Here is a 21,565-nt window from a genome sequence, read left to right as displayed (position 1 = left end):
ATGGAGAGAAGGGCATCTCCTCCGTCCTGCCAGGCTTGCATTAAGGGTTGAATTCAAGATTTTGCAAAAAAAGAGGAGTGCTGCGCCGATGGCCTACCAGGACCCCTCTTTAGGTAGCAATGTGTTTTACTTCAACTGTAAAGCACACAGCTAATATCCTATCCATTCGTCCCTGTAACCCCATGCCGTTACATCTGCTTCTACATTCTTGATACATTAGAGCGAGCCCCATTTCCCATAAAGCCCTGTTTGCCAACCCTGCTTAAAAACAAACAAACAAGTCAACAAACCAAACATGCACAGTTTTGTCGCTTAAACATCAGGGCTAGAAGAGTAAGCTGGCATTTGCTTCCATTGGCCTGATAACTAAGCACATATGCTTGGAATAAGCACTGCTTTATTGTAGATTGTCAATGACTGAACCTGCAACTTTGCATTTATATCCTGTCTCTTTTTCTCTTGCAAGAACCCCAGGTAGTTTACAAAGTTTTCCTCTCTGTTTTATCTTTACAGTAACAAACCTATGAGAGAGCTTAGGCCGAGAGTTCACAACCGGCCCAAAGTCACCCAGAGCCAAGTGGAGACTACAACCTAGATCTCCTAAGCCTCAGTCCAGTACTCTAACCATTAAACCACACTGGCTTATTGAGTGGTCTGGCCCATAACCAGAGTGCTCAGTGACTTCAGTACAATATTATAGTCTAAATACAGAACAGGTAACTGCAAGGCTGGGCTGAAGCAACCTATCATGAAACAGATACCCTTTGCACAGGCTAAGACTTTCCAAACACAGAGGAATGAAAGCCATTTCTGGAAGCTGTTCCCAGTCTCTGGTCCTAGGAAGGAGGTAGTGACACAAAGTGAGACTGCATGTTAATTTAAATGTGGCAATTTTGCTAGCCCTTCAGTGTTACAGCGTTTTCATGTAGATTTACCAAAACCAGGCTTTATCATGCTAGTTTGGAATTTCTAGTTCTATTCCAGGTTGACAACCAAAGGTAAAAAAAGGAGAGGATGCTGGAAGCAGATAGTTTGCTGGAATCATGCCTTTTCCTATCAAACAAACCCTTTCGTGATGGATGTTGGTTCAAAATGCATTGTATTATGCCATCAGTTACATGATGCCGGCACTATACCAATTTCAGCGTACTTTATCTATCAAACCCAGTGAAATTTATATCGAAGCAGATGTTTATTACACCATGTGACACATTTTATATCCATTATGTGATCTATGGTCTTCATTTTGGCAGGCTGCACAATATATCTTTCCTATAAGCACTTTTATTTGTTCTTATATATGTTTTGCCATATTTTATGTCCCAGCAGGTCTCCATTTGTGCCTTACAGCTCACTCAAGATGAAAGGCTATGCATAAACATTCTTATGGTCCAATGCATTTTCAGGGCATGTGAGAGCAAAATGTCACCCAATTGCATTTGATTTCAATTGGTTAAAATGGCAGAAGGCTTAATATGTCATTCTGCTTTGTGCCTTTCCTTCTAATGAACTCCGATGATTTGTAAGACAGAAACCAGAACAGGTAGAAGTTCCTGCAGGAAGGGGAGTGGCAGCATGGGAGTGGGTGAGGCTGCCCCTCTTTTCATAGTGTTTCTCTGCCATTTAAGTGCAGATTCACACAGAAGGCATGCTTGTTCTGTCAGCTGTGGTCCTTGACACTCAGGCACTGTTGCCAAGAGGCTTTGTATTAGATCCTTCCCGGTCATTGGGAACCTTTTTGGGCAGTGTTCATCAGTATCCTTGCAACTCACCGGCACTACATCTGCAAAGGGTTCCCCGTGAAAACAGAGCCAAGGTTCCAACTAGTGCAGAAGATCAGTGAGATTCATCCTCATTCCCTGACAAAGGAGGGAGCCAACACTCCCTGAAGTCAAGTGGAAGCTGCCAAACTACAGCCATGCCTACTAACTAGACATGCAACCCACCTCTGTCCCCATCACCAGAGAGATGGAACAGAGATGATAATGGGGCTGGCAGAAGGCCTGAATCAAAGACAGAGCTCACTTGTCATTCTGATGGCTCCATTCCCATAGCTCTTCAGGGTTGGGTGACTAATGTGAGTGACTGGTGCAGCTCTGTAAGGATGGCTTGTGTCTCCTTTCTTGGGAACCTCTTCCTGCTGCACTGGTCCTGCTAGAGAAGATCCCTACTGATCCAGGGTCACCTGAACTCTGCCACAGTGCCTTTAGTCTGCTAGAAACTTTTCCATCTCACCTATATGACAGAAGAGAGTACACAGAACAACACAAGTGCCTCCTGGCATTGCACTAGCAATCTGACTTCAGGCCTCTCATTAATACTTCCTGAAGAGAGCATAAGAAAAGTGGCATGCCCTACAATGTTTCTATCCACGTGTGTAGGATACATACAAGCATACCGCAAAGATATTCCATCTTGTGACATGGTGGGGAACACCCCTGCCTCTAATTTATGTTTCAACCAAAGTCCCTTGGTAGCAGTACAGGCTGGTATTGTACAGTTGCTTATCTATTGCTTTTATTACGGATGCATTGTATTTTGCTCTCTTCTTGATATAGTGCTGGTTATTTATGTGCCACTCCATGCTATTCTCCATAGAATACACAGTATGTTTTATTTGATTAAAAAGCACTCCTGGGGGGATAGGGAGGAACCTACATGCAGTAATCAACCATCCAGTAGCAGGAAAGTACAAGCTGAAGCAGCAATAAACAATTCTCCCCCATCTATGCACTGGCATCAAGCTCAGAAGACCTGGTGTTAATCTTGACCCCTTCTCCTTCTTCTGCAGACTAAGAAAGAAATAAAGCACGATTGCAGCCCAGATAGGATACACTCTGATGTGCTTTTCCAGGCACTTTCCCCATATAGACCAATGATTCCTAGGGAATTGATTTATGAAGCCATATTTTTGAACTGGAAATTGATACCGTTATACTGAGGAGTACTTACTTAAGCAAAATTAAATTGGGCTCCAATTTGTGGGGGGATGCCTTAATGGGGATCGTCCCTACCGCCATGGGTCGTGTCCATCTGACTATCCAGCTTTTGGTTGTCTACCCAGAGCAGGGGGCTAAAGCATGCGCCACGGACTTTGCAAACGGCATGCTGTTCGAACCTTGCTTTACTTTGCTCCTGCTCCAGTATCCAGACACTGGGCTAAATAGAGGAATGGAGGAAGAACTCTACAAAGATCCCTCGCCATACTCCGCCTAGCACTTGGGGGAGCATGATGATGGTGTGTGTGAGTTGCAGATCATGGTCTAAATCATTATTAATGCAAATAATTTACTAATTATTAAGGCACAATCCTACTGGGATGGCATAAATCACCAGACTCAGAGAACTGTGGCTTTCCTATGCATAGCAAGAGGGATGTGGAGACTGCTGCACTCATCTTACTCTACAAAGCACTCAGATGTGCATCTGAGTGGCATTTGGAGGTAGGACGAAAGGTGTGGCCGGGGTATGTCATAACTTGGTAGTGCCATCTCCTCTCCTCTCTGCTCCCCAGAATATCCCCAGAAGTCCTTCTGATGGTTGCTATTTATGGTCTTGGAGAAGCAGGCAACCTATTTCTTTCCATGCTGAGTGCAGGGAGTGGGAGATCTGGGGATGGATAAAGTCAGAGCGATTTTTAGATGTCATTGCTGGGAATCCAAAAAAATCCCGTGCCCATCAAGGCATGTATGTGCAAAGTGGCAATTTCTATGCTGGGAGTGAGCTTTGAGGTGAAATGTGTGATTTGGAACTGCAGCAAGGGTCAGCTAGTTCTGCAAAGTGAGAAGCTCATACCCTTAGCAGGGGCACTCCTGAAGTAATCTGTAAGCCTGGTTGCACATGTGAAAGGCCTTGCTGGGTTCCTAAGCAGCAGCTAAGAGTCATTCAGCTGCACAGATGTCAGTCTAAGATAAACATCTAGAACTAATGTCGGGTGGAATGCTAAAAATAGTAAGATCTTGTCAAGCTTGAGCAGAGAAATTCTGGGACAGCAAGACACCCACAGAACATGGTTAGCTAAGCTCTGCCAACCATACCTGCCAGATAGGTGGCTGTAAGACCTTAATATTGACTGCTTTGTTAGCTGAGAATAGAATTTCAATAAGAAATATGGTAGCTACAATTTCTATTATGCTTCTAATCATTTTAATCATATTGTAATTGGTGAAGGGTCCTGCTTGCTCCATTATTGCAACGTTTTATTATTCTTTAATACTGTTTGAGCAATGAATATATATTTTGTGGTACCTTGTTGTTTTATCTAGCTCGAGGGCTACTTCAGAGACCACTATCCATAAATTAATTATTGAAGCCCAGAACAGTCAGCTGGGATTTATAAAATTGTTGTTGAGTGGAGTCTGTTCATACAGCTGCTGTGTTTTCTCCTTGCCAGGAGGAGACATGGGCAAACCTGCTTAGCAAGGTTGTTTGCTTTTTCACGCTTAGAATGCAAAATGGCCTTCTGGTAGATCGAGAGTGATGCTGAGGGACTTTTGTTCAACTTCCTGACCATTGACCTGTCAAGTCATTGGGAGAGGTCATCTAGAGTTTTTAGGTTCAGTTTTGTGAGCAAGGATTGCCTGCTATTTTTCCCCTCCAGCAGAATTTGATGAAGCCTTGGAAGCACAGACTTCTTTTTGAGTTTTACTGGTCGCAAACAACATAAATCAAAGCAACATTATTTTTGAGATGTGGAAGAAGCATCTGCCCATCTAAAGAGCTGAATCCAGTCTGAGATATCCCATCCTTCTCTCCCTTTCAGAAAAGAGCATGAAGTCTAGATGGCAGAGATGTCTGTTTGCTTTGCCTGTTGTCACCTTACAGGGTCAAGAACCTCTCCCTCAATCTGCACACCCTCTGTCCTGAAATTCCTTCCTTCTTTTCCAAGGCCAGCTGGTTCTCACACTCTGTCTGTATATCTTCAATTTGTAACCTTGAAACTTCCAGGTCCTTTGCCCACCTCTGGCCCTTTTGCCTTGTCCTCTGAATCTGAAGAATCCATCTGGGAAGACTGTCATTCAAGAGCGATGGGCTAACAAAGTGAAGCTTAATCCCAGCAAGACAGAAGTACTTTTGGAGATGTGCGCCTGAATAAAGAGGGACTTGATCTGTGCTAGATGGCACAGATACAGTGATACAGTCTGCAATCTGGGTACACTTCAGGATTCACTGCTGAGCCTGGGAGACCAGGTTTTGGCAGTGGGCAAGACTACATTTGCACAATTAAAACTAGTGTGTCAGCTGCCCCTGTTCCTGGAGATGTTTGATTTGGGCACAGTGACACATGCCTTAGTTACACATTACACAGTGACACATATAGGTTATTGTAACAGCTTTGGATGGGGCTGCCTCTGATCACTGGACATGTTGGTACAGTTTGGGAATTCCAGCTGATTCAGAAAGCTGATGCCAGACTTCTGACGGACTGGCTACAGGGAGCATTGCTGAAACAGCATCACTGGCTTTCAGTGGTAGGCAAAAACTTTTTTTGTTCTGACACGCTTTTGGGAATAGCTCTCTTGTCTATAAAGTCTCTACTGTTCATTGCTGTTTTTCATTACTCTTAATTTTGGCACTTATATAATTTTACTCTTCTAACTGATTTAATTATATTTTAACATGTATATTTCTATTAATGTTTTAATTGGGTAAGTTTTTCATGTGGTAAGCTGCTTTGGGTCTCTGTGCTGGGAATAGGTGGAATATATATAACAACAGCTTAGCTCCTAGCATCTCTCCAGTGAACCATGTTGACTGAGCCATGCTGGAGAATGCAGGATTCTTTTCCCTTTCTAAACATGCAGAGGATTTTACCCTTAGGGAAATAAATTAATCAGATGGAGGGGGAATGCTTTTCCCATCGCGTTTCCTAGCAAGAGTTGCCTGCTAAAATGGATGGGACAATCCCTTCAGATGTAGCCATTGCTACTTTGTGTGACTTGACATGCCTTACATCAGGAATGTGGGGAACTGCTCCAGGTAGAACCGTATGTTGTTGTGTTACAATTCAGCAGGCTCTCAGACCTTCTTCATTAGATGATGAAGAAGGCTAATCTGGAGGACAAATAGACAAGGGACAGTTCAGAGAAGTGTAAAGTGTGCCACTGTGTTTACCCAATGTTTACACTCTGGGATCCATGCTATTTTAAGAAGTTGCACCCAGTTTGTGTCATGCCCTACTCCATCAATGCTTTCCTTAACCTACGAAATTCTCAAATAAATAATTGGCTAATCAACTTTTTATGGCCTGGGGCAGGGAAAGGAAAATTTACCTTGGTTTGCTCATGCAGTCACCTGCAGAAAAAAAGTGCAATGTATTTCCATGCATTCAACCTTGCAGCTGTGGATCTGCATTTGGATTTCCCCCTTCCCTTTCCCAGCTGGTGTGGAAAGACCTGGTTTTTCGTTTGTTTCAGGGTGGGGGATCCTGGGGATGAATCCCAGCAGCACCTCACTCTCCTTCTCTCCTGCTTTCTCCTGAAATCAGACATCTAATGCTTTGCAGAGCAGAGACACGGTGGGGCATTATGGGTAACCTCACTGGAACATATCCTAAGTAGGTGCATTTAAACAAACCACAATTAACATTAACCAAAGTTTACAACTGAGATCTCCAATGTGGCATTCACAAACACTTCTCTAGACATCTGCCAGGATTTCTGCTCCTCCTGAAATTAATTTTATTTCATAAGGTTTCTTAAAGACAGACATATTTACTTGGTGGATGGCATGCTACAAGGCAAGGTTCTACCATCCAGTGGCATCTTGATTCATGTTCAAAAGAGTAGTTTTAAATGACTGTATATTTCAAATTCAGATCTTCACAGATACATATTCTTCATCAAATTAGAAGAGATATAAGCCCGACTAAAATCATGCCCTTGTAAGACTAAAAGCACAATTTTCCTCCAGCATGTAAGTAGTTTTATTTCATTGCTCCAGCTGTTTGCCATGGCAGCATAAATTCAAGTAGATATATACCTGAACAAATATAAAATCCAGCATTCAGGCACATTCTCCAAACACAGAATATTTAAACTTTTGACATTACAGAATGTACTATTTCTGTTAATGCAATTTTTAATTGATTTTCTCAAGCAAATACACATATTTGGTAATCCGGCAATTTATCCCCTCAGCAGAAAAGCTAGCTTTTGATGGACTGAATCACAAATAATTCTACCAAGCAAAGCTTTTCAAAATTTAAATGCACCTATGTACTTAATTGGGTACGACAGCATGTAATACAGAGAGGCATAATGCATAACTGTTCTGAAAATTTGCACTCACTACTATAAATTACAGCCTATTCCACCACTGTTTCCGGTTTTCCCATTTTGCTATGTGTGCGCTAGATTTATGGCCTGACAAGTTTGCTTAATGCAAAACTAAGTGGCAAATACACTTTTGCCCACTGAATTCAGTGGACAAGCTTGCTTAAGTCCCTCAGTTCCAGCAAATTACACAGACCCAGGGCTATGACATCATCATGATGGGTCAATCTTCTGAGAAGGCTTGGTTGGAATCACCTCTACGTTGGAATGTGATGCTAAATATCCTGTTTGGGAAGAAAAGTTTAACTTCCCTCCCTTTACGTTGCATTAGAAGCAGATACTACCACAACTATCAAGAGCTTTAAAATCCTCCCCTGTTCCCCACTAAGAAAAGTCTGAAAAGGGAAGCTTGCCCTAGTCTGACCTAGTTCACACATAATGATAACACCTCGTTTTAAAATCCAGTGGGTTGCTGAGCATAAGTGAGACAGCATGGCTCCTTCATAGGCTGCGGAAGTAGACCACTGGGTGCTTAGGAGCAGCATGACTTAGCAATTGACCCATGGTTTGTTGTTGGGTGAACCCCAGGGCTGCTTCGCTTCAAAACTACCCGATTCAGTGATACCCAGCATGAGCCAAACGTGGTGTTCTAGGTAAAAGCGAAAGCGATACAAGCACAGGGGCTGACTCACATTCACCCATGCACGACAATCCATTTTTAAATAGATCCGTGGTGGTTGTGTGAGAACAAGAGAACTGAGTGGGACCATTGATGGTCCACTGATGCCATGGACTTGCAGCAGCTCTCCAAAGTTTCCGGCAGGATTCTTTCCCAATCATACTGGGCGATGCCAAGACTGAAACTGAGACACTTTGGATACAAGGCATGAGCTCTGCCACTTTGCTATGGGCTCTCCCTTCTTTTCCACTCTTAGGGCTGAGTCAACTGGTTAGCATCAGGGACATGCCTCACATTCCTTCTAGTTTGGCCCTATTTTATTAAGACAAATACTTCTCTAGTATAATGCTGATGAAGCTCTTTTGTCCATAGGGGTATTGTGGGAAATGCATACAGCCTCTCTTACATTTTTAAACAGCTGCTCATGAATTTCTAAGGCAAAAACATAACCTTTGTAATACTGGCAGCATTCCTGGAATGTATGATGTTATTGCCACTCACCTAACAAGCTCTTACCGAAAGATGCCTGTTTGTCATCGGGGTCCTTATAGCTGGGATGTCAGCAGTGCGCCTGACTTCACATAAAATTGTGCTGTCATTAAATGGCTGCACATGACATAGACTTGGGGATGTTTGTTCCCCTGCCCCGCCTTGGCTGTCTTGGCAACTGGCATCATCACAAATTCAATGGACTGAAGGTGCTTTGCAAAATGGGCCCGTCTTTAAATAGCACTTGCCCTGCTCTGCTTGTGATACTAATGAAGGCTGTCTCCCTCCACTTACTGTGTGTCTGCGCAGCTTTTCTCTGTGTGATTCAGAAGGCTTTTTTTTTTTTTCATCCTGTGTATATTTCACTCATGGTGTAAAGAATGCCCATGAGATTGCGTTGCACGGCAGGGATGCTTTCCAAAATGCAAATGAGCCACAAATTTATTCACTGTTCACAAAACACTTCAAAACTGCATCTTGTGACGATAGAGCTCACTCTTTAGAAGAACAACATTCCATACTATCTAGGCCCAATTTTGGAGATCACTAGGGAACAGCAGCACAAAACGGGACCTTTCACCTACTGTTTTAGCATAATGTAGTGTTCTTCCACATAGTGAAATTAAGTTATCACGTCCTCATAATTGGAAATAATGTGCAGATGCTGCATGGAGCGCTAGAGGCAATTATGGTATGAGGCTTCATGAGTGTGCATTTTGTTAAAGATGCAAAGCATTGTCTTTGACATGTAAGCTACTTAGGGCACGATCCAGTGAGCATGCCACAATCCTGTGACTTGGGAGGATTACAAGAACTGTATGCACAGTGGGAGATCCATGGAAGGGAAGCTGGCCTTTCCTCTCCTCCTGCCATGCTTGGAAAGGAGTGCCAAGCACTGCCAGATATGGCCTATGCTGGTGGAGAATGTTAATCCCTCCTCTGCCCACTCCTTGCCCCCAAAATGCTGCTTCCACAATTGTTCCTGTGACCTCAGAGCTGCAGCTGGCACAGTTCTTTCTGTGCTGGCTTCCAGGGTGTGGGAGCACCCTCCAGGTTTGAGTCCCAGCTGCAAGCTTGCAACAAGCTTCTGAGGTTGAGCCTTGGGCTCTGAAACATGCTCTAGATTTCTAGACTCATTTCTCCATTTCGTGTTTGCACTGAAAAGCCTCCCCTTCCCCTCCTCGCAAGCCATGATTTTCTACACAAATTACAAGTCCATTTCCACTGTTTCCATGCTGTTGTTTCTCTGCTCCTTTTCCCTTTGTCTTGCCTTCACTGTTCTTGACCTCACTGACTCTCAAGACCATTTTATCCCTTTGACTGTGATGTCCTATGAGGCTATGTTAATAATGCAGCATCAGTGATGGCAAAACCACGTAGGTCTCTGTACAGCCAATTCGATTAAATGGCAGTGCAGGCGAAAGAGATTGAGGACAATAAGGGCAACTAAGAAAAAGGGGAGCTATGCTGCAGTCGCTGGCACAGGATTAATAGTGCACTGGAAGCATCAAAACAAAGGAAATGTTAAGCAAAGTGCCTTGTTTCCAGTACTTCCTTTATCTGAGCAAAACGTGCTATTTCCATGGGGAATATTGTAATTTCTTTGTTACGTGCTGTCAAGTTGTCTCCAATTTCTGGCAACCCTATGAAGGACTGCTGTCCGGAATGTCCTGTCCTTGGCAGCCATGCTCAGTCCTTGTAAACTCAAGGCTGTGGGTTCCTCTATGGAGTCCATGCATCTCATAGTTGGCCTTCTCCTTCTTCCGCCTTTGCCTGGCATGATTGTCTTCTCCAGCGAATATTGTAATTAGGGAACATTAACTAGAGCCATAACAACCCACACATATGACTCCAGGGCATGAACTGAGGGCACATGATACAGTCACTTTGTTGAAGCTAAGCAGGTTTGGGTCTGATTAGTAAACGGATGGGAGAACCTCATGTTCTCATCCTTGAATTCCCAGATGGCACAAAGGCACAATACTGTCATGCTAACTAAATTAATGCTTGAATAAACACCCACAATGCACTGCGGTTTCCTTTGTATGTGAAATTGTATTTTGTGCTAATGGGGGAACAGTATATCAGAGGAATGAATGCATACAGATGGCTGTTCATCACATGGTACATTGCTACAAAGTAATACACATTTTTATGGCCATCTTATGAGAAGATTCTGGAAGAAGAGAAGCCAAATGACAGCTGATCCTGGCAACTTTGAACAGGCCTAGTTCTCTGTCCCTGATGTAGACATAGTTCTCTGTCCCTGATGTGGAAAGATAAGCAAAATAATGATGTTAAAATCTGCAAATGTAAGTTTTGCCATTTACTTTGGGGGAAGAACACAGAAAGTCTGTATCTGTGTGTGCAAAAGATAAAAAATGGAGGGAAATAAGCCATCATAGCTGTTCAGGTTGTAATGTCTCGCACACCAACAAGATCACACAGCAACAAAAACATTCATTTTAAAATATTCTGGGTTCTGGTTTAAAACACCACCATCACAAAATGGCTGTTTTCTTAGCTGTCTGATGCAAGCTGAACACTATTTGCAATGAGGCTATTAGGCCTCAGTTTTGCAGAGGCTTCTCATGATGAGTTGACAGGATGTAAGATACTAAATGTGGCTACTGAAAAAGCTGACAGGGGATTAGGCATCACTCCTGTCTTTGCTATCAAGCTTTCATGGGTGACTCCAGCTCAGGCATTATTTTGGAAAAAAGGTTAACTATCTGACACAAAACAACCAAAGTAAATCCACCTGCAGTCATTCATTCTGGAGTCATTCATGAGTCCTTGTGCCTTAGAATCCCAGAATGGACAGGTGTAAATGATTGGCAAATGCACCATGATCCACACTTCGCATTAGCCTCCTAATACCAGAAACCTTCTTCTTCAGCCATCTTTTTCTATTACTTTATTTATTTATAGTACAAATTTGCAAGGATACACATAATTCATCCCAGGTTCTCTGTGTGTTTGAGTTTTCACTGTATTTTTATGTATTTCCTTTGTTGTTGTTTTAATCCATTTTATTGTAAATTTAAAAAAAAACTGCTCATGTTTTTTAGCTTTCTTGAGCTTCATTTTCTCAATCTAAAGGTAGGGCTCCAAGTCAATCCATCATTCAACAATATAGATACACCCGCCTATGCTTTAGGATGGCTGGTTTGCCACCCCATGCTTCATTTTCCTCATTACTCTCTGGCTTCTACTTCTTCCCTTTCGACATACCTTCAGGTAGTGGGGAGTACGTGAGCCATGCCCACTTTTGCAAACAATGCTCAGTTGTTTTTACTGCTATTCAGTATATTACATTGGGTGAAAGATGATTGTGCCTCAGCATTTAGGTTACAATACTGACTGATTGATTGAAAACTTTTTTAGATCATCCCTTATTGAAATCTCAGGACAGTTTAACAATAAGACAATAAAATAAAATAAAACAAAGTACATTGTCCTGATCTGACAATAAAACCTATATTAAAACAACAGTCAGACATTAAAATGTTGGGAAAATAAAAAGGTTTTAGCCTGGTGCCGAAAAGAATAAAGTAAGGGTGCCAGGCGTACATCTCTGGGGAGCGTATTCCACCACTGGGGCACCTGGTTACCTTCTCTGGGTGACTACCCTCCTAATCTCCTTCAGTGAGGGCTCCTGGAGAAGGACTTCCATCCAGGCTCTTAAGGGGTGGGCAGGCACATATGGAAGGAGATGCTCCTTTAGGTAACCAGGTCTTAAGCCATTTAGGACTTTGTAGGTCACCACCAGCACTTTAAATTGGGCCTGAACTTCAACTAGTAGCCTGTCTAGGTGGTAAAGGACCAGCATTGCGCTCATACCTGCAGATCCCTCTTAACAACCTGGCAGCTCTATTCTGAACCAATTGAAGTATCCGGACCATCTTCAAGGGCAGCCCCATGTAGCGTGCATTACAGTAGTCCAATATGACCTCATGACCCAGGTCTACTTAATGCATGATGACTAAAGAGTGAATTCTATCCTGCACTTTCAAGCGATGTGTCTTGTGCTTTCTTTTCTGCTCTCATCCTTCACACACAGAACAGAATGGAATTGCAGCTCCATCCAGCCTTTGAGGTCTTTGCTATGGCGAACATCAATACTGGAATGGTTTAGACCCCAACATGGACCCAAGTTTAGGCACCTGCCAACATCTCTTGACTCTGTACTAAAGAAAAATGCAGCTAGACAACCCTGTGGAATTGCCTTAGGGTGGCTCTGTGTTCTCATTTATGGAGGACTGTCCTCTCTTTGAAGTTGCCCTCTATTTGAAGGTTTGTCCAATTTAATTACAGTTAAAAGATGTCAGAAGTACAGATGGAAAATCTGGTGGCATTCCCCAAAGACCTATTGCCACGCACTGAAGGAAGACAGTAGAGATGGGGCTGTTTTATCAACCACTGGCACTGGATTGGCCCTCTGTGTTCTGTGATTCCCCAGACCAGGAGTGTGCTTGAAATTTCTGTCTCTCTTTTAAGCAGCAGCCTCACTGGATGGAGGATCACTGCCAAGTGGCACTCAGCGTTTCCTTATTTATCATGCAGTCTGGCATAAAGATTCAGCTGATGAACACACTCTCCATATCCACATAATTGCTGCTTCTATTTGAGCTTACTGAGCCCAGCCGTAAGACCCACTTTTCTGATCCTTAACCAATTAAAACACAGGTTCCCATTTAGATAGGATTGGGCATCTAACCCCAACCCCAACCCATAACAAATTCCTATCCCATTCATATAATGCTGCAATCTGTATTTACAGTAGGTACGGTGTGCATGTGTGCATGTAATCTAGACATGTACTCATATGTTACATACCTTGATACTGTAAATCCTCCTAGCAGTTAGGGCTGGCCCTCCCATTAAGCACGGTGAGGTGCCCACATCAGGTGGCAGAGCAAATGTGCCACTCCCCATTGCAAAGGGGTGGCACTGCTCCAAGCTGGAACACGCACTGTGTTGCTGTGGCATTTGCAACTGTGAGAAAGCGGCTGGTGAGGGTCTGGGGAACACCCACCCATACTATGCTTAGGAGCAGCGAATGCAAGGGGAAGGTGGGCACATGATGGGGGAAGAACACACCCAGCGCAGTGAGAAGGGACACAACATGGTGGCAGAAATGGGTGACCTGGGCAGTGAGAGATCTCCTACCGGGACTGCCACAGTGCTGGTTCTCGCTGACCTTGGGATCAATTTCTCTTACTATTACAGTACTCTGTCCTGCCCTTATAGTTATCCCCAGGTTCTTAAAAGAACATGTCACACAGGGAAGCACAAATAACACTTTTTCTCAAATTAGAAGTCCTAGGGGAACTGCACAAGCAAATCCTGTATATTCTAGAGAAGGGCCCGAACCAAGAACTCAAGTAATCCGATGCAATGTGTTCTGTTCAAACCCTGCTTATGACTGACCCCAACAAATCTCAAAAGACCTGGACAAATCTGGACCTAAATACAGAGACACGGACATAGATGCAGGGAAATAAGTTTCCTTACATTTCTTCAAGCATGATTTGCAATGAAACCTCATTTCACCTCCTCATGGTATTCAGGCTGCAGCCAGGACAAAGGTGCCCTGAATGTCCAGGCCCCTACAAAGTGTCTGTCCTTCTGTTGCTTGCTTTCTGCAAATGCTTCGATTCCTTGGGCCTCTTCCAAATCAGCTCAGTCCCACATCCGTATATTCCCCTGATCCAATTTCTTGCTAGCAATTTCTGTAAACAAGTTCATGTCACCATATCCCCTTAGGCAATGTTTCATAGCATTTTTTTTAATGGAAAACAGTTAAAAGCCTGATCCTTCGAATATAACAGTCCTATGGACAATTTTGTGACACTTTCATGTGACAACCCTCTTTGAACACCACTGGAGGTATCATCAAATTGCCACCCACCCTGGATAATGCAGGCAGGTTAACTAATGTAGCCACAGTGTATCTGCCAGCAAATGAAAATAAATAAATAAATAATCTTCATTCCAATTAGAATAAGAAAAGCAAGAAAGGAAAACAAGCCCAGGGCCAACATTTCTGCCATTGTTTGTGTACCTGAGTAGGAGTCTGAATATTAATGTCCTGGGTTTGAGAGACTGAGACAAGCTTCTTTTGTTGTGAAATTCTAGAGCTTTATATCTCTTGACAGTAATTCACAGTTTTCCTACTGGCTAAATATTTTGTATACCAAGTTAAATGCATTAAGGTATTATTTAAGGACATCATGATTCTCCCCTATTTAGTTTGAGAACATACTTTTTTCAAAGCAGATGACTGTGGGGGAAACAGACAGTGTAAACTGGGATTGGATTCATTGGATCTCATAAAGGAATGGCAGAGAATAGTAACAACAACCATGAGTTGGTCCAGATGGGCAGAGTAATCCTAGACAGCATCCAGAAGGCTAAAAGGTTTTCCAGATATCTAGCTATAAGGTTAGCTTCAAAATCTCTCCAACCTTACAACCAGGAACCTACACTTGGATATCTCTTGACCCTTGCAGTCAGAATGGTAAGGATGATGACAGAGGTTTCTTTGAGGTTATGAGACCTCATAGAAGAGATTTTGGGGTGTTCTGGTGTGCAGAAGGAGGAGGAGGAGACCAAAACCAGCAGTGTGCTTTCATTCACTTTGCAGTCCTCTCATCCTGCCTAAGATGCCCATAGTCCTCAAAGTTTGGAGGACTGCCCATGGAGTGACTCAAACTTAGGTCCCATTGGAATTGGCTAAGACTGACAAATCTATACATGAGAGGTGTTGACTTGAAGCCTTTGATCTAGAAACTTTTTCACCTAATCTTTGATGTTCTAATGCTGGATGCCATAATGCTCTGGTGCTTGCATAGGTTCTACTGTACAATACAAGGTATAGTGCCACTGTCGAGTAGTATTTCCCATCCTTTCCTTTTTTATGGAGCAAACCAGTTTTAGAATGATCGTCTTGAACTTCTGATAAAATCATATGGCTAGAAGTTTCCAGGAGACCACCCGATCCACCATTATAAGGCCAGTTATCTTTCAGTAAAGAGCAACCTTTAGAAAACCTCCAAGAAAAAAAGATTCCACAACCTCTTTAGGCAATTTGGATCACTGCTGAACTGCTCTTATAGGACAGAGCTTCTTTGATTTGTCAAATAACAATCGGGATGACAGGATCTGAGACGGAACAGAAGAAGAATCTGTAGCTTCTACTTCTGTTACAGTAGTTCAAAAGATGCGGTGCAACTTGCCAGTTTGCAGCCAGGTAACATCATTCTTCTTAAAACCAAACTCAGCTATTCACTTGCAAAGCAAAACAGATAAATGCATAGATATATATTCAAAAGAAAACTTGTCACATTAGCTTATTTTTTAAAGAACAAAAACAAAGAAAGGATTTGAAAAACTAAATTATTGAAGAACTGTATGTAGGGCTTCTCTTGAAGATGGTCCACAAAGAATAGGGCAGCGTGATTGCTGATAAGGACCATTTCTCATGGACATAGCACACCTGTCTTCCATTGGCTGCACTTTCTGCCTGTTCCTGTCTGGACCAAATTCAAGGTATTAAATAAGTCCTACAAAGCCTTAAATGGCCTGGAAAAAACTTTCTTTTTCCAACATCTAGATTATTTATGCACTGTTTTTAATTATATGAACATATGTTTTATTTATATTTATTTTTATTGTGGTTTTATTTTATTTATTTATTAATGCTATTTGTTGATGTCATATTGTAATGGATAAGTGGGTTTTAAACAAATGCAATAAATAAAAAAGAAACAAATAAATAAATAAGAAATCACATTAGGTTGTAATATATTATGTCAACCAATTTTCAAAGATGTTCTGATGATTATTTTACATGATGCCAACACTCTTGTTCTACAGATCAGAACAAAGAATCCATCAATTCAGAAGAGCTTCTCAATTCATTAAGGAAAAAGGCAGAATAATGTCCTTACCTTATGAATGCCTGCTTGGGACTCCTGAACGTTATTCTCAGACCCGTTACTTCGATTAATCATCTGCCACAGTTTGGAATACATGTTGTTCTTCTCAAAAGGGTTCATTCCTTTCACCCGGACATGCTCGTAGACTGCAGAATCCAAAACAGTGCCATAAGGAATATCAGTCTGCCTGGAGAGATCCTGAAGAGACCTTAAGTGTTGGTGAAGATAAGAAACACAGGAGACATGATTCAACATTTTCAGGCTACTGGCAAGCAAAGGGCAACATGTATGACGACAGCTGTCAAGTCATTTCTATTTTGTTTTATATTATTCTTAAAAGTCAAAGCAAGGCTAAGAGAATTGCCTTTATAGTTTAAGGCACAAGGGAAACTATAGAGCTAGAGGGGAAAGGAGAAGAAAGAAAAGATAATGGATTTTTTAAACAACAGAGACCTGAAAAAAATCAGTGCTGTGTTAGTCATTTTATTTTAAAGGGCAAAATAGGACAGGGGGATAGATTTTTTTTAGGAGGTCATTTATTTTAGTCATATCTCACCTTTAAGATTCAAAGATTTCACAAAGGTGACACCCAATCATAAAGAACGGAACTGATAAGTAACCGTTTAAAAGCTAAAATCGTGAAATGGATCAAAAATGGGCTGGATCCAACCAATGGTCATGTGAAAATGGAATAGAAACCAGTAGCAAAGCAGAGAGCAACTGTGGAACATTTTTCCCTCATAAGAAAATAAGAAGATGTTGCTCCATCAAGTCAGCATTTTGTTCACTCAAGTGGCAAGCCAGTTGACTGGGGATGGACCAAAAGTAGGATGTAAATGCAAGAGCATCATTTGGTTTCTTTTCCCCAGCAACTGATATGTATAGGCATACTGCTCTGATATGGAAAACATATAAATGACAAGTAGCCATTTATATCCCCATTTTCATTGAATTTATCTAAACCCATTCGGAAGCCATCAGGCCGGTGGCCAACAGTACATCTTGTGGTCACTTCCACAATTTAGCTATGCACTGCATGGAGATTGATTTTATTTATCCTTCTTGAGTCTCCCAGCTACAACTTCAACTTCATGACTCCAGATCCCAGTTTTGTGAAGAAAACATCTCTTACTTATGGACCAGCAAAACTGAATTGCATCTCAAAACTTGTATTGACCTGAGGCCATATCAGATCACTTTGTTTTTTTCCTTTCAGATGAACATTCTATGCTAATGTTTGCATTTGTTTTTCCAAATGTCCACATCAACTGCATTCATCTTTGAGATGTACACAGATCATTCTCACTGACTGAAGCACGTGTGTGTATTTTCCAAAGTAACCATTTTTTATACACATTTTCGTTGTCCATATAATTAAACACTTTGTGTGTGTGTGGGAGGACGCATTGAAAAGACGGAAAGCCTGGAACTTTATATGGACTTTCATTGCTGATTGCATCAGAGTCAGAATTCAGCCTGGAAGGTGAACCAGTAAAATCTGATATAAACAAATCCATCCCTACATTCCTACATACTTTTATCATGTCTCATTCATCTCACCGTAACCTTTTCTCAGTGGTATTTTGCTCTAGGCCCCTGATGATTTTATTTGGCCTATTCTTGAGAGGGGAAACCCTCCAAAAGAAATTTAGGGAAGAGAGCAAGAGGCACACCTCCCCTCTCCTTGCTACTGGAGGTCATGGACTGCAGAATCCATAACAGAATAGAGCTAATTTTGATGTAGGTGGAGCAAGAGTGGAGCACATAATATTTGCCACTAAAGGGATCATTCCTATGTTTTGATGTGGTAGAGTAATCAGAAGGAGGTTGGAACACATTGATTTTTCATGTTGAATGCTCCTTTATGTCATATGAAGAGATCTAGAAGATCAGGGAAAACCTTAACTATTAGAACTGGCCCCAATCTGAGGACATCTAGCTCACCTTCCACACGAGCCTCTATCGTCAACAAAGAGCTGCTATGTGAAATAAATGGATTACATTTATATCAAATGGGGTTCAAATCAAATTTGGATAACTTTTGGTCTGATGTCCATCCTGAGTATTGCCTATTGAGTGAGGAGCAGGAATTTGGACTTTCAAGGTCTCCTAGTGAAGTTTCTCAGACAGAGAAGGGGTGGAAGGAGCTCCAGGAGGGGAGGGGGAGCAGACACAAGAGCTGGTCCTTGACCCAGTCAGAGTGCAATGGGAAAAGCTTGTGGGCCAGTTAGAGGGTCTCTGGCAGTGGTGCTGTCTTGCTCTCAGGAGGTGAGACACACCTTGAGGGTGGAGTCAGAAGCTTTACTGGAAGGGAGGGATAGAGGGAGGTTTCCTGTTTGGATCCAACTCTTTACATGAGCAGAGACTTCTCCCTCAGGCATGATAGAAGGCTATTGAAAGTGCATAGTGCTCTCTACTATGTACTGTTACATTTCAAGGAAAGGACTGCCTTCCAAAGGACTGTCTTGAGTTTGATAACCAGAAGGAAGAAAGGAATGCAGGAACCAGTTCACAAGACACTGTGTCTACTCCATCACATTCCTGATGGACTAGTCCTGCCACTCTGCTTGCACTGGAGCTGAATGCCAGCAGCTGGGAGAAGGCTGAACTTGCAGAGCCTTCTCATGTGATTTGGACCCCTGATCAAGCCCAGCGTGCTCAGCCCCATATCATGGAGGGCTGCCTCACTGAAGTGCTAGGGGTGCATCGGAGGCGTGGGGCCAATGAAGCCATCTGCCCTCAACTGAGAATCAGCTCAGTGATAATGATCGAATTCTATTGCCTTCCATGTCAAGAATTCCATTTGTGCAGGGGAATCACTCTACATAGGGAAGCTCTTCCCTGCTACTTGCAATTACGACAAATAATGGCTTTGTTCATGTGGGAGAGAGAAGGAAGGTGGTTACTCACACTCGGCAATACCAGACCTATTAACAGTGATGAAAATGGTGGCTTCTGTGGGAAAGGGTACAAACTGCAACTGTAGCCTAAAAGGCTTCAGTTTTGACCTCAGACCTTATCAGAGTTAGTGGATCAGCAGGAAGTCTCCTGGCCTCCTTGCTGCCTTGTTACTCTGCTGCCTGATACACTGGGTCCCATCGGCTTCTGGTCTGTCCAGGACAAGACAAATCCAGGCTTAGCTGTACCTCTGACAGAGACCCAAGTTCTGATCAGGTAGCATTAAGTGTTCACTCAAGAAGTGAACAGGGATGCATGCAATCACATCTGATTTTTTCCCTCTCCAGTCATTCCACATTGAGCACCCATTGATGTACAACCAGGCACATAAAGTTGCACATGTATACATTCATTCTGACTCAAAGCTGAACATGGGTGGACAGGACTTGCCACCACACTTCACTCCACTAGCCCATGAGCATTTGCGAAAGCCTGGATGTCACCGGAAGAGGGAAACTCATTCCAGACCCAAGCTTCCTTTTTAGGTACAGTAAAGGTCTTTCACAAGTGCTTTGATGAAGTTTATATTATTTGAACACAAATGCAACAATAGGGATCCTGTTACACTCCTTTATTTATTTATTTAGAAAATTTCTATGCCGCCCCATTCGCCGAAGCCTCAGGGTGACTCACAAAACATTAAAATATAATACAGTAAAAATATAAAATGAATTAACAATATAAAACAAGTTACCCTGGCCAAAGAATAAAATATGGAAATAATATTAGCAATTAAAATGACTTTTGAATAAAAAGGTCTTTGCCTGGCACCGAAAAACAAATAACGACGGCGTCAGGCGGACCTCTCTGGGGAGCGCATTCCATAGATTGGGCGCCACCGCAGAGAAAGCCCTCCTCTGAGTACCTACCCTCCTAATTTCCTTCATGGAGGGTTCCCGGAGAAGGGCCTCTTCTGCAGATCTCAGGGGGCGAGCGGGCGTATATGGATGTAAGCACTCCTTCAGGTAGCCAGGACCCAAGCCGTTTAGGGCTTTATAGGTCATCACCAACGCCTTTGAATTGGGCCCAGACTTCAATGGGAAGCCAGTGAAGCTGACGGAGGACTGGAGTCATGTGAACATAACACCCAGTCCCCATCAGCAGCCTGGCAGCTCTATTTTGAACCAATTGAAGTATCCGGACCAACTTCAAGGGTAGCCCCACGTAGAGCGCGTTACAGAAGTCAAGACGGGAAGTTACCAACGCGTGTGTCACCGTCGCCAGGCAGTCAAACTCCAGGTAGGGGCGCAGCTGATGGATCAGCCGAAGCTGAAGGAAAACGCTCCTCGCCACTGCTGTCACCTGAGCTTCCAATGAAAGCTCTGGGTCGAGGAGCACTCCTAAGCTGCGGACCTTGTCCCTAAGAGGGAATGCAACCCCATTCAGGATTAGGTTCAATTCACCCTCTCCGAAGCCCAATCCGTCAACCAACAGGACCTCTGTCTTGTCTGGATTGAGCTTCAGTTTACTGGCCCTCATCCAGCCCATTACCTCGGCCAGGCTCCGGTTCAGCACAGCCACTGCCTCACCTGGATTGGTGAAAAACGAGAGGCAGAGCTGGGTATCATCAGCATACTGATGGGTCTGCAGCCCACACCTCCTGATGACCTCTCCCAGAGGTTTCATGTAGATGTTAAACAGCAAAGGGGACAAAATGGACCCCTGTGGTACTCCATGGCATAGCTGCCATGGCGCAGAGCCATAGTCCCCCAGCACCACCTTCTGGAATCGGTCATTGAGATAGGAGCGGAACCACTGCAAAGCAGTGTCTCCGACCCCCAATCCCGCGAGCCTATCCAGAAGGATACCATGGTCGATGGTATCGAAAGCCACTGAGAGGTCCAGAAAATCCAACAGGAATGCACTCCCCCTGTCCTTCTCCCTGCGCAGGGCGACCAAGGCAGATTCAGTACCGTACCCGGGTCCGAAGCTGGACTGAAATGGGTCCAGACAATCAGTTTCATCCAAGAGAGCTTGGAGTTGTCCCACCACCACTCGCTCCAACACCTTGCCCAGAAACGGGATGTTGGCCACTGGTCTATAATTAGTGGCCATCTCTGGATCCAGTGACGCTTTCTTCAGGACCGGTCGGACTACCGCCTCCTTTAAAGGGGCAGGTACCCAACCCTCCCTCAGAGAAGCGTTAACCACTTCCAAGATCCAGGTCCCAATCCCGTGCTTGGAATTATTTATTAACCAAGACAGGCAAGGGTCCAAAAGGC

The 21,565-nt window shown here is 43.2% G+C and overlaps 1 protein-coding gene across 2 annotated transcripts in view; it reads right to left on the bottom strand.

Annotated features, from left to right (window-relative positions):
* The window catches only part of GRID2 (glutamate ionotropic receptor delta type subunit 2), a 919,670-nt gene that overhangs the window by 111,111 nt on the left and 786,994 nt on the right, over window positions 1-21,565 (bottom strand). For both annotated transcript variants that reach the window (XM_044429596.1, XM_044429597.1), the window contains one exon: window positions 16,398-16,593. In XM_044429596.1, the coding sequence (XP_044285531.1) occupies window positions 16,398-16,593 (196 nt within the window). The remainder of the gene's footprint in view (window positions 1-16,397; window positions 16,594-21,565) is intronic.

Source organism: Varanus komodoensis, unplaced genomic scaffold (assembly GCF_004798865.1).
Source record: "Varanus komodoensis strain SLA01 unplaced genomic scaffold, ASM479886v1 scaffold2, whole genome shotgun sequence".
NCBI lineage: Eukaryota > Metazoa > Chordata > Lepidosauria > Squamata > Varanidae > Varanus > Varanus komodoensis.
This window is presented reverse-complemented; position numbering and strand designations above follow the sequence as displayed.